The 14,733-nt window shown below is 39.1% G+C and overlaps 1 protein-coding gene across 1 annotated transcript in view; it reads right to left on the bottom strand.

Moving 5' to 3' along the window:
- Positions 1–14,733, bottom strand: part of XRCC5 (X-ray repair cross complementing 5) — a 96,622-nt gene that overhangs the window by 56,873 nt on the left and 25,016 nt on the right. The window contains exons 10-13 of the mRNA XM_047773447.1: positions 10,591–10,653; positions 6,352–6,489; positions 5,339–5,429; positions 1,267–1,400 (exon numbers count right to left, since the gene is read on the bottom strand). Coding sequence (XP_047629403.1) covers positions 1,267–1,400; positions 5,339–5,429; positions 6,352–6,489; positions 10,591–10,653 — 426 coding nt within the window. The remainder of the gene's footprint in view (positions 1–1,266; positions 1,401–5,338; positions 5,430–6,351; positions 6,490–10,590; positions 10,654–14,733) is intronic.

Raw genomic sequence — 14,733 nt, 5'->3', positions numbered from 1 at the left:
TCCACTATTTTCCCATAGAGCCTGTTCTCCAGCCAAATGGAACTACGTGTAGATCCCTAAATATATCACACTTCCTCATATTTTCCTGCTTTTGCACATGCTACTTCTTCTACCTAGCATGCCTTGTCACATCATACACCTCCTGCATTCCTTAATGAAGTCTTCCTAAAGTCACCAACTTGCAAGAATCTCTCTTCCTCTAATTCCCATAGCATTTTTGTACTCATCAATGTTGTGCCCATTGGATTTATATCTCTCTACCCCTCCTGGAGGGATCCTTTCAGGCAGTGAGCTTATAGCATTCATTAGCACACAGTAGATTGTTAGTACTCAATAAATATCCATTTTTTAAAAAGGGAATTCAATTTATAAATGCCCTAGTAATGATACTTCTTTACACAGTTAAGCCATATTAAAAACTCTACCCCACAAAAGAAAACAAATTTGGTAGGTTGTAAAAATCAAAGCTGCCTGTTCTTAAAGCTTTAAAAGATAACAATGCCTACAATTATGGCTTATATCTGTTCAATAATCCAACAAACTTTTGCTGAAGATGACAGAACCCACCCTTGATAAATTTGCCAAGTTTTAAAAATTTCTATTTTTCACCACAGTGACCAGTTTTTCCAAGCTCCCCACACCAACTAGTCTGTTCCTCCTTCCCTACAAAAGGCAGAAGCCCTTCCCCTGAAACCTTGGTCCATCCCTCCCCTTACTTCATGTAAGTCAGCTCTCTTGTCAGGTCCCCCAGTTCCCTTAATCCAACCTCCACCTCCTAATTCCTTTGGGCCAAGATCCAGAAATTTGTATTTTTCTTTATTTTAGTAACTCTTTAATTAGTTTATGCTATAACGTCTCTATCTGACCTATAACACTTTCTCCCTAATAGTGGTTATATATTTTACAGGTGATAAAAGCTCCCCTACTTTTGGATATAAAAAACAAGTCTCACTCATATCAAAGAGAGGAAATCCTGTAAAAAGCATAAACGAACATGCTTTTTATTAGGTCCTCCTGTTTAAAACAAAACAAAACAAAACCTAGCCTCCCCCCAGAAAAAAATGTTCAAAACATCCTAACTTCTTTCTTTCTAAAAGCTCAGAGTATTTTTTATCTTTTTTTTTCCAGTAGGAAGAGAAAGTTGTCATTCTTCCATTAAGTAGAGCAACTGAGCCCTCAGTTTGACTGGGACCAGCTAATTACCCTAACTTCACTCGGCTCTCTTTCATCTAAAAAAATATGACTGGTTCATCTTTCCTCTCTCACCTGAAATAACCTCTGGAATTGAGGATTTGGGATTTTGACAGTTGGAAATAAGTCTTCAATGGTGCCTTCCTCTTCATCTTTCTTTACCAAGCACATGGAGTCAATCAAAGAATCAACAGCACTCAACTGCGCCTCTAGGACAAGGATAAACAGAGCAGCAAAAAGAAATAATGATTACCTCTATTAGTTTCCAAAAAAAAAAAAAATCTTTTCATTCACAGATATTCACAGCAATATTGGCAGGATATATAGTACTGACTGCCAAATATATTCTCTAGTTATGCAAGTCATTTAACCTGAGCCTCGCTTTTCTAATGTACAAAAAGAGCTATTTGGAGTAGCTGGTACTTCCCAGTTCCATCATTTGGTGAACTTTTGACAATGGAATCTCATATCAAAAGCAGAAGAGTCATCCAGAAGAATGAACCACAGCCATATGAGACCCAACGTATATATGGTAATTCAAAATATTCAGTATTTAGTTGATATTTAAAAATTAGTAGTTATGAAAGGAGAAAAATATTTTTTTAAAAAAAAGAGAAAACCCTTTTGATAATGAAGCATAAACTTTATAAGGATTTAATATAACTTGTATCAGAGTATAAGTATATCAACTTAATAGGACGATGCCACTAAATCAGAGTAAGTGGGTTCCTTTACAATCACCCCAAGTCAGAATGAGTTTTTTTTCTCTCACAAACCTCAGGACACCAATCACACAGACCCACATGCACATCTTTTTTTTTTAAATTGAAGTATAATTGACCTATGTTAGTTCCAGGTGTATAAGGTAGTGATTTAATGTTTATGTACATTACAAAATGATCAACACAGTAAGTCTAGTTACCACCTGTCACTGTAAAAAGTTACTACAATATTATTGACTATAATTCCCCGTACTGTACATTTTATCCTTGGACTTATTTATTTTATAACTAGAAGTTTCTTAATCTCCCTCACCTATCTCATTCATCCCCTTACTCTACTCCCCTCTGGAAACTCCCAGTTCCTTTTCCCCCCCAGTTTGTTTTCTATATCTATGAGTCTGTTTGTTCGTTTCTTTTGTTTTTTTAGATTTCACATATAAGTGAAATCATGTGGTATTTTCTTTCTCTGACTTATTTCACTGAGAAAAATACCTCCTAGGTCCATCCATGTTGTCACAAAGGGTAAGATTTCATTCTTTTTTATAGCTGATTTTAATACTCCATTGTATATATACCACATCTTCATCCATTCATCTATCAACGGACAACACTTAGGTTGCTTCCATACTTTGACTATTGCAAATAACGTGGCAATGGCAGTTCCTGCTGTGGCTCAGCAGGTTAAGAAGCAGACTAGTATCCATGAGGACATGGGTTCAATCCCTGGCCTCGCTCAGTGGGTTAAGGATCTGGTGTTGCTGTGGCTGTAGTGTAGGCTGGCAGCTGCAGCTCTGATTCGACCCCTAGCCTGGAAACTTCCACACGCTGTGGGGGCAGCCCTAAAAAGGAAAAAAATAATCATACTGTGGCAATAAACATAGGCATGTATATATCTTTTTGAATTAGTGTTTTGTTTTCCTTGGGAAAATACTCAGAAGCCAGAATCAATGGATCATATGGTAGTTCTGTTTTAATTTTTTGAGAACTCTCCATACTGTTTTCCATAGTGGTTGTACCAATTTACATTCCCAACAACAGTGACAAAGGTTCCCTTTTCTCCACATCCTTGCCAACATGTGCTATTTGTTATCTTTTTGGGAACAGCTTTTCTGACAGGTGTGAGTTGATCTCATTGTGGTTTTAATTTGCATTTCCCTGATGACTGGTAATAGTTGAGCACCTTTTATTGTATCTGTTGGTTATCTGCATATCTTCTTTGGAAATATGTCCTGCTTATGTCTTACACACTCCATTCAAAGCCTAAAGATCCCTGAGAGCAGAAACATGACATCTTCTTCATGTCTCACCAAATACCAAACCCGAAAGCAAGTGCACCCCAATAAAAAAATCTACCAAGTCAGGGAAAATGGCACAGCCCAAAGCAATGTGGACGAAAGGCCACTCTCCCCAAAATGCTTCTACCTAAACTACCACATATAAATTTCATTCTGCTGATTCAGCAGTTCAGCTGTTAAAGGCTGATTTGGATCTTTCACAATCACTAGAGAAAAGGCGGAAAAGAGTAAGCAGTTCCTAAAAATCCATTATGCTTCTATTCTTCACCTTTTCAAACATCACTTTTTGGACAGCTACTACAAACTCAAAGGGCATACAGATATTTATTTTGAGACATTTCTACCACATTTTTGGACTTCTGAGGGGAAGTTTCAGGCCCATTATAGCCATCACCTTCTTAAGCTGACTACTGCAGGGTCCACCTGGCAATAGGAAGGAGGTGGCACCTGTGTGCATGAACATTCGGTGATTTCCATCTGCTATCAAGTCAGATCACTCTGGCATTGCACACCCCTACATAAATGATGACTTGGGAAATATGCCAAACAATTTCAATGATCTGTTTTTCCAGTGGAACAAGTGCAAACAAAAATGTCAACTAACAGAAAATAAATCAATAGATTGAAAAATATTTAATGTTTCAGATCCTGAGGGATTTATATCTATAAGGTAATCTCTCAACAAAAGTTCTCTTTTTTTTTTGTCTTTTGTCTTTTTAGGGCTGTGCTAAAAAGACATGGAGGTTCCCAAGCTAGGGGTCTAATCAGAGCTGTTGCTGCCAGCCTACACCAGAGCCACAGTAATGCCAGATCGGAGCCACGTCTGCGACCTACACCACAGCTCACGGCAACACCAGATCCTTAACGCACTGAGCGAGGCCAGGGATCAAACCCGCAACCTCATGATTCCTAGTCGGATTCGTTTCTGCTGTGCCACGACGGGAACTCCAAAGTTCTCTTTTTAAAACTGCTCTTCTCATTTAAGTTTGGAATTAGCAAGAGGTAGAAACAGAATACCGTGGAAACGCTGGCACCTTCTACACATTCAAGTCCATGCCTGGCTTCACATGACACAGAGACTCATTTCTAGAAGAAACTGAAGAAACAGAGCCCTAGGGGCCCATGTGGTTCTTGGCTTTTCTCCTGCACACTGCTCCCAACACAGAGAGAGAACCCAGTTCTGAGACTCACTGCACAATTCCCCACTCCTACACTGACACAGATTTAAACTGGTAAACTAAAACATATACTCATCATTCTGTGTTCTTTATGGTGTGTTCTCTACTCTAAGCCCACTATTGTTATTTTATGGTAACTGTCTTAAACTGTGAGATCTCAGGAAGACAGGATCTGTGTCTGTGAGAATCATTTTGTGTAGCACCCTGACATTAGCAGCCAGATGTTTAATAAAGCCCTCTTCTCACTAAGCTCCCAGTAACTCCTGGCAAGAAGGAACACCAGGACTTGGGACTGTTAATGTAAACTATGAAAAATGGGCAAAGAGAAAATCTCCAGCACTGTCACTTTTTGGTTCAGAGTCACATCATATTCTATGCAGGCCGGCAGCCACAGGTTTGATACCACAGTCAATTCACTTGAGCAGAGGGCAAACCTTCTGCTCACAACTGGAGAATGCACATCCATTTCCAGCCAGCTGCTCCCTGGAGGTAAGCTCTACATCATAAGGGGGAACTAGAGAATGTTTGGAGAGTTTGGGGCAAACCTATTCCTACTGCTGGCTAAGAGTCACCTTCATCATTGCCGCAGATGAGCGGGACTAGAGTTCAACTACAGTTGACCCTTGAACAACATGGGTTTGAAATGCTCAGATCCACTTAACATGGATTATGAACGTATGTGTTCTACATAACGACACAATCTGAGATCGGATGAATCCACAGATGCAGAACTGCAGACACAGAGGGCCAACTATTGAGGTATATGCAGATTTTGGACCTGGGGTGAAAAGGGGTGGGGGCTGTTATTGCCCCTAACCCCGTCATTGTTCAAGGGTCAACTATAATCCCACCCTGTGAAATCCTAGCCCCAAGCAATGACTGCAGACGGGTGATTTCCCAAAAATAGTCTGTGTTTAGAGCCAATAGGTGAGCAACATGGAAATAAACTCACCTGTGGGAGTGCATTTCTTGTTATTTTTCAAGGATGAAAACATGTACTGCCGCAAGTCTTCCATGAAAGGCAGCTGGATGTACACTAAACACTAATGAGAAAGAGGGCAGGTAAAAGCAGAAACAGCTGAATTAATGGAAGCATTTCAAACTAGTCTCAAATACTGTGAAAGTGGCACAACAGAAGTTTTTCAAAAATCAGACAGCTCCAGTCTGGGACATGGGAAAGTAAAGTGTTCTGATTTCTATGATTAGCTGTACAAGGAAACTGTACAATTGCAAACAGTACAAGGAATATTAAACATAAAAGGAATGCTTCAAAGACTATCGAAGTATACCTGCAAAATGCATGACCAATACAACAAATAGTAACTGACAGGCTGACCTGGAAGTCAAGATATCTGCCTTCTCACCCCACTTCTGCCACAGAAGGTTTTCTAATAGGAAAATGGCAAGGAATCTAGATCTATATTTTAAACAGGAGAGCCCTAAATATTTTGCCAGGATCACGACAAAATTTTTCCCTCAACCTCTATTCACAATAAAAGCTTCTGTGAAAAGGGAGGTAATCTGTATTCCCTCTAGGTTCTGAGAAGTCAAGAAGGATGAGAATAGAGAGGTCACTGGATTGGACCCACAGAAGGTCATAGTTAACCTTTACTGATTAATAAAAAGCTCCTTGCATGCTTTTATAATTTATGTGCTTCATTGTGTGAAAAGAATGGTTCACAGATCAGCAGCTTCAGCATTATTTGGGAATTGGTGAGAAATGCAGACTCTCAGGCCCCCACCCCAGACCTACAGAATCAAAACCTGCAGCTTCAGCATTATTTGGGAATTGGTGAGAAATGCAGACTCTCAGGCCCCCATCACAGACCTACAGAATTAGAACCTGCATCTTAATAAGATTCCCCAAGTAAGTCCCATGCATGCTAACATTTCAATAAGTACTGTTTAGTATAAAGGAACAGAAGGGGGGACAATTAGTATGAATAAAAGACCTGCAGGTTTTACCTCATAGGCATCCTTGATGTAGGGAAAAGCCACGCCAACTTGGGGATTAGCTTTTTTGTCATAGGCGTATCGAACTACGGCCACCATGTCTAATTCATCCAGAGCATGTATCAAGGAGGAAAGGGCAACTGCTGCTGCCTAGTAAGAAAGATACTTGTGTTAACACATATCCAACACGTGAGAATTTTCAGTTAAGATTGTTATCCACCTTTTTCCTGTTTCAGATTTTTTTTAAGTACCCCTCTACCCATTTTAAGGCCGCGCTGGACACACTTGCACTTTCTTGCAATTACTGCACCTCTCCTGGAACTTCATTATCTAAATCTCCTCCCTCATCCCTTCAATCAGCCTTCTCTGAATTCATAGCCTCACTCTCTCTAAACAAAATCTTTCTTTGCCCCTCTCTGTATCTTTCTTTCCCTTCATCTTCAAATTTCATGAAATAATAATCTTGCTGTTTCACTGCTTAGACCATACATAATCTTCAATCTAATCCAGCTATTAATTCCACTTCCTTACTGAAATCATCCTCTGAAGTCCCCCATGGGCTCCAAATTACCAAACCCTTGGTTCGCATTCTATTTGTTTGACTTTTGAGCCTCTGATCGCCCCTGTCTCTACACTTCCTCCTTCTTTGGCTTCAGAAACAATACTCTCCCCTGATTATTCTACTTCTGTGGACCCCTGCTTCTCCAACTCTTTTCTTTCAACTAAACTCGAAACTCTACTCTTGGCCTGTCTCTCCAAATCTACTTGAGGATTATTTATTTTTATTCAGTCCCATGAATTCATGAATCAAAAATCTTTATTTGCAGGAGTTCCCTTGTGGTGCTGGATCCAGTGTTGTCACTGCTGTGGCTTGGGTTCGATCCCTGGCCTGGGAACTTCCACAACCTGCAGGTTCAGCAAAACGACAACAATAAAATCTAAATATTCAGCTTTAAAACTCTGCTAAGATTCAGACTTCTACTGTCTACTAGCTGGTAGGTAACTCGGGTATCTCAAACTGTCCATGACCATAACTAAGCTTACTATCCTTCCCCTCTTCTCCTCCTGTACTCCCCAGTTCCACTACCCTCACCTTGCAGTCCACCAAAGGAAAAGTCCTAATGTCTTTGATATAATATCTCCTTACCATCCCTCACTTCAAGTGTTCACCAAACTCTACCAATTCTATCTCTACGTATCTTTCAAATTCTATCTATTCTCTTCCACCACTGCCTCTCCTGTTCCTAGAGCTGATCACGTCATTCTCTTCCATAAGAACCTCCCAGGGTTCCTCTATCGCAACCTCAGTAAGCTGATCGTTATTCCTGGGCAAGTCTTGTACTCTCTGTCCTTGAGAGCTTTTCACTGGTATGCTTTCCTCCTAGCTAGCGTGCCCTCTCCAAATCTATGGCTCTCAAGCTTCTAACCCAAATTCAAGGCTCAGTAAATTGACAAGCTCTCCATTTCAGATTTGCTTTCATCCACTCTCTCTCTCTCCATTATTCCCCACTTTGTATTTTTCTCTGTGTTACAGCTAAACTTTGTCAAAGTTAGCCATGTGTATTCCCATCTCCTTCGTGGAAAACCTATACTGTCATATACCATGCCATCAAAATCTCTACAGATTTCACAATGAATTACTTTTTCAGTTCAATTCAGGGAATGTTTACTTAGTGTCTACTCTTCACTAGGCACTGTCTTAGGCCCTGTAAGAAAACAAATTTGACGCCACTACTTCACTGAGCTAATACCTTCTTTACTAGAAATGGGATATGTACCAAGTACAGAATGTGTATATTCTAACAAGTCCCTTATAAGGGAGACCAGATAAGCACTAAGGCAAACTGAAGAAGTGATTACTCCCAATTTGCTTGCAAGTTTTTATTTGGGTGGCTTTGACAAGACAAACTGGGATATTTAAAGGCAGGAAGGACGGACGTGTGAATGGCCGCTATATTATCACACAATACTACACCTGTGGGAAACTCAACTAAAACTCCATTTCCTTCTCTTTCTCTTCTCCCCTTCTCTTCCATACGAAGAGCAAAACAGCACATCAAAGTGTAGATTCTCTATGCCAAAAAAAACCCAAACATACTAATGACCAAAGAAAACATCTGAAAAAATGAATTATTCATAGACTCATAGAATATTTGAGTTGAAAAACAAAAGTATTCATCTAGTTTCACAATCTACTTGCTGAGGGAATTCCCCTTCCCAACATCTGACTGGTGGGAGATTCTGCTTAGAACCTATAGGAATGGGGATCCGACCATCTCACAAGGAACCAATCCATTTAGAGACAGCAATCCTTGTTGATAAAATAATTCTTCATCTTGAACCAAACTACCACTTGTTGGCTCTAATTTACCCTCTGGTAGGAAGCACAGTTGAGTTTCCATTCCATGTGAAAATCCTCTAAGTATCTGAAGAAGACTAATATGTTTCTCATCCCTCCTACTCCCCTACCTACCTATACAAGTCTTCTCCATGCAATCTTTTACTGAAAGGCCTCATATGATATAGTTTCTTTACTCTCCTTACTTATAAGTTCCAATTAGTTAATATTTCTTCTTCTTCTTTTTTTTTTTTAGGGTTTTGTAATTTTTTTTATTACTCAATGAATTTATTACATTTATAGTTGTACAATGATCACCACAATCCAATTTTATAGGATTTCCATCCCTATTATTTATTATGACATCAAGAACTGACACCACCAAGTAGCCTTTTACCATTAGTAGATGGAATTTTTTTTTCTTGAGTGACTCAAAGTGTCCTGCGATCTGAAGAGTCAGTACGAGGCAGGATTTGAATTACACAGCTACAATGCTACCCTGAGCTAGAGCTGGCAAGTCTAGATGATCACATGTGTCAGCACAGCTCTGCGAGGTGTCTTTCCTCATTACAGACCCAGCAATCACATGAAGGGATCAGAAAATGGTGAAGGGACGATAAATTGGAGTTAAAACTTCAGTAGATGTTAGAAACATAGTAGGTAGCTGTGTTGACACTACATATCAGAACTGCATGATTCCCAAAATAATTTGATTCAGAAGAAATGCATGAACTAGGATTCTCAAATCTGAGGATTCATATATGCCTACGGTGCTCTAATGAATCCTTTCAGTACTGAGTGGAAGCCAAGCATTTTCTTCTCCAATTCTACTGTTCTAATAGGATAACAGCATCTCCATTCACTAAATTAGCAGTCAGCTACCCTTCAAAAGTGAAGCAAAAAAGAGGACTAGATCACTTAAACCAGCACCCTTCCCTGCACTCCAAACAAGTCTTGTACCTCCAGTTTACCAGTTCCAAATGCAAACAACTTCTGAACTTAATGCGTAAGCAGTCTTAAACAGACACTAGATAGTAATCTTCCAGTTAACATCAACATCTCCGAGGAAACAACAAGTTCCTACCTGAAGACTACATAGAAATTATTTATAGAGAGGGCAGGTGTGAGTGTAGGATGCAACAGTCATGGGTTGTCAGCCAGGCAGTAACCAGTCTGAAAGTAGAATCTCTTAAGGAGGTAGGAAAAGGGTGAAAAGAGAGTAGTGAGATAAGACCAATTTCTCAATGATGGAAGTGGTCCAGCGAGTCAGTGACACTCATCTCCAGGATGCTTCAGCCAGCACTAAATGTTCTGTTTATGAAAAAGAATGTGTTGGAGTTCCCGTCATTGCGCAGTGGTTAATGACTCCGACTAGGAACTATGAGGTTGCGGGTTCGGTCCCTGCGCTTGCTCAGTGGGTTAAGGATCCGGCGTTGCTGTGAGCTGCAGTGTAGGTTGCAGACGAGACTCAGATCCCACGATGCTGTGGCTGTGGCGTAGGCCGGTGGCTGCAGCTCCAATTAGACCCCTAGCCTGGGAACCTCCATATGTCATGGGAGCAGCTCTAGAAAAGGCAAAAAAGACAAAAAAAAGAAAAGAAGAAAAAAAAGAAAAAGACTGTGTTAACCTGACCCCAACCTTCCTGAACATGTGACCATGAGATTTCCATACCTAAATGCATTTGTTCAAAATTAATACTCACCTGGTCTCCAATTGCAGGACTATGTCCTCAAGCCTTGTGCTCATGCTATGACAAATTGATTTATTATTTTTCCATTTTCAGAGTTAAAGGACAGTGAGTTTTCCCATTGCCATTGTAAGAATTAATGTCATTTTAAACTGTAAAAGCCACAAACAACTCACTTAAAATGACAATCCCATGGCACTACCTCCAAAACCTACTGTCAACTCACCTCATCATCTTTTGCTGCAAAGACCTTTAGAACTTGATTTCCCATAAAATATTTCCTGTGGACCTATAAGAATAAGTGGGGAAAAGAACTGGTTTTTATCCAAGATAAGTAACACAAAAAAACCATAATGCTACATGTTATTAAGAAATTCTATTCAAAATGCTCTTACTGAAAAATATTTATTGGTACATTGGTACTAGAAACAACTTATTACTTGACACTCAAATTAATTAAACACAATAAATAAATGAGAGCCTGGTTTACGTCAAACAGTGTTTTTGACATGATAAACACAATAATAAAATATGATATAGACTTATCATTAGGAGCTTAGACAGATAAATATGAAATTACCTGCAATGGAATACTACCACACAGTGCTACCAGTGCACAGGAGTGTAGCATTATAGATCAGTGCTATGGGAGCATAAAAGAAGGGCAGCTAGCTTGGTCAGCAAGAGACAATGAAGGCTTCTACGAATGGTGACACCTAAGTCAAGACCTAAAGGATGTGTAGGAACTAAGATCAAAGTATGGGCACAAGTGACCTGGTCAGAGATAAGAGTGTGAGTCTGGAGTGACATAAACACATAGGACTTTTGGGGAACTGCTTTCGGAGTAGCACAGTGCCGCAGTGCAAGGGGAAAGCTGAAGTTATATCAACAAGATTAGCAAAGATCAGATCAAGAAACCTCTTATAAGCAAAGTTAAGTGGTTCTGGATCACATCCTAAAGGCAATGACAAGGCACTGATGAAGTACAAAGAGACTAGAGCGAAGAACTAATCAGAGAGAGATAGGACTGGAAGAAGGGAAACTAGTTAAACCAAAAATAAGTACTATGTGTCTTTTAAGTTACTTAACTACCAGAGTAGCAGAGAAGGCAGAGATTAGAAAATGGACACTGAAGAGTTCCAAATATTATAACCACTTGCATCTCCCAACCAAGATCAACATCTCTCCAATCTCTGTTATCTTGAGTCTGGAGCTTTTATAAGAACGCACCATATGCTGCATAGGCAATGCTTCTCAAATGTTTTTTCCTGCCCTCCCATCTCTAAAGCTGAGAAATTGTGAGCATTTTCACAGGAACAGCAGCTCAAGAAGATGCAGTCTCAAAACCATGGGGGTGAGGGCCATATAATTTAAATACCCTCCATCTTCACTTCTATTCCCCATTTGAAGAAATATGAGAATAATCCTATATTTTTAGTTTGCTTCATTCATAGAGATCAGCCCTCCTATTGGAATCTATACTAGTTCTTGATTAATTAAAGAACAGTGAATGATATCTTTTCCTAAGGCACCTAGATAACTTCTCAAAGGATAGCCGGACATTTGGGGAAATTCTGGCTAAATTCTTATCAATCCTATAATTAAGATATGAACACTGACAACTTGAAAGAAGACAAAATAAAAAGATTCTTGAAAATTTAAAACAGAAGAGTAACTCAATTCAAAATAAACAAAAACAAAACCATAAACCTATTTCATATAATGAAAAGTTTCAAAAACTATATATAGAACTACCACATGACCCAGCAATCCTACTCTTGGGCATATATCCAGACAAAACTTTCCTTGAAAAAGACACATGCACCCGAACATCCACTGCAGCATTATTCACAACAGCCAGGACATGGAAACAACCTAAATGTCCATGACAGATGATTGGATTAAGACAACGTGGTATATATACATGATGGGATACTACTCAGCCATAAAAAAAGAACAAAACAATGCCATTTGCAGCAACATGGATGGAACTAGAGACTCTCATGCTAAGTGAAGTACATCAGAAAGAGAAAGACAAATACCATATGATTTCACTAATATCTGGAACCTAATATATGGCACAAATGAACCTCTCCACAGAAAAGAAAATCATGGACATGGAGAACGCTTGTGGTTGTCAAGGGGAAGGGGGAAGGAGTGGGACGGACTGGGAATTTGGGATTAATAGATGCAAACTATTGCCTTAGGAATGGATAAGCAATGAGATCCTGCTGTATAGCACAGGGAAATATATCTAGTCACTTATGATGGAGCATGTGAGAAAAAGGAATGTATGTGTGTATGTGTGATTGGGTCACCCTGTACAGTAGAAAACTGACAGAACACTGTAAATCAGCTATAATGGAAAAAAATAAAAATCATTAAATTAAAAAAAAAAGGTTCAAACCAACTCAATCCCAAAATGTTGGTTTCCCTCACTTTGTGAGAAAATATGTCATATTAATAAAGACAATTTTTAGTCTATTCGATGGTGTAGACTTATACTCCATCTTAGCAAGGAGAACACCTGCCTTATGATAATGTGTATGCACTTGTTAAGATAATACATGAGAGAAGGTATGTAAAAATTAGAGTACTCAAAAATAGGCTTGTCCATCTGGTAGGCAGATTATAGCTGATTATTGGCATAATTTTGGAGTCAGAGAGACCTAGTTCAAAACCCATTTCTACTATCTTCTAGCTGGGTGACTTTGGGCCAGTCATTTAACAGCTCCAAATCTCAATTTCCTAACGTAGAAAGAACATATGACAGCACCTACCGAAGAGGGTTATAGTAAGAATCAACTGGGAATTTATATAAAATGCTTAATATACTGACTGAAATACTATAATCACTCAATAAATGGTAGGTATTATGACTATCTTCATTATCTGTCTGATATTATACTTAAGATAAAAATAATTTAGAGCTTAAAAACAACAAAAAGTTGATTTAGAAAATACTTCATGACCTAAAAGTTCATTTTAATTTAATAAACATTTTTCAACACAGAAAATGTACAATTGTTCACCTCACTCTTGCTTTATCTTTTAACTAAATGCCCCTCCCCCAACTCCCACCCTGGCACAAGTGATTTCAATTTTCTGAGTCCTGAATTACCCTTGCAGGTATTTTGGGTAAATCTTTTCTGCCTCTCCGGCATTAGCCCGATGCAATTCCCAACAGGCCAGTTTCCACAAATAGGTCTGAATGAAAATTTTGTTTTAATGAAAAGACTCATTAATAATCACAAGTTTTAAGTTTATATGCCTCTCAAAGCAAATAATTTTAAAGAAAAGCATATTTAGTGTAATTTGTTAGAGAACTGTAGTCTCTCAACTTCCAAAAAGTATTTATTCTCACCATTAAACCTGCACTGACTTTAAGTAAATACTCCCAGTTTTTGGCTTATGAGTCTTAAAAATTGTGGAGTTCCCGTCATGGCGCAGTGGTTAACGAATCCGACTAGCAACCATGAGGTTGAGGGTTCGGTCCCTGCGCTTGCTCAGTGGGTTAATGAGCCGGTGTTGCCGTGAGCTGTGCTGTAGGTTGCAGACGCGGCTCGGATCCCGCGCTGCTGTGGCTCTGGCGTAGGCCGGTGGCTACAGCTCCAATTAGACCCCTAGACTGGGAACCTCCATATGCCACGGGAGCGGCCCTAGAAAAGGCAAAAAGACAAAAAAAAAATTGTATCTGACAGTTTGCACATATATGAAAAACATTCTCCCCAATCTCACTGAATTATTCTAACACTGAATTATAAAGGGACTATATGCTAGAGCAACATGAAGAAGTTCAAATCCGCTATATTGGGTAATATTTATTTTTATTATCATTCTCACTTGAGTTCTTCTTCTAGAACTAACTAAAATCTCTTCATCCCTACAGAACCTGAAAAGATGCACTGTCTGTTTATTCATTTTCATTGGTTGCCTACCTCAAGAACAGTTCATCTAATATCTCTGGGATTCTTTAACAACCCTTTCTAGGATAGCATATGGCATCCCATGGCCTTCAGTGAATTACTGCATTCCCCATTGTGTCTATTTTGTATCTCTGTATTGACATTTAAAAGACAAGGATGCCCATTCTCACCACTGCTATTCAACATAGTATTGGAAATCCTAGCCACAGCAATCAGACAAACAAAAGAAATAAAAGGCATTCAAATAGGAAGAGAAGAGGTAAAACTGTCAGTGTATGCAGATGACATGGTACTACATATAGAAAACCCTAAGGACTCAACCCAAAAACTACTTGAACTGATCAACAAATTCAGCAAAGTAGCAGGATATAAGATTAACATTCAGAAATCAGTCGTGTTTCTATATACTAACAATGAAATATTAGAAAAGGAATACAGAAATA

Source organism: Phacochoerus africanus, chromosome 3 (assembly GCF_016906955.1).
Source record: "Phacochoerus africanus isolate WHEZ1 chromosome 3, ROS_Pafr_v1, whole genome shotgun sequence".
Taxonomy (NCBI): Eukaryota; Metazoa; Chordata; class Mammalia; order Artiodactyla; family Suidae; genus Phacochoerus; species Phacochoerus africanus.
This window is presented reverse-complemented; position numbering and strand designations above follow the sequence as displayed.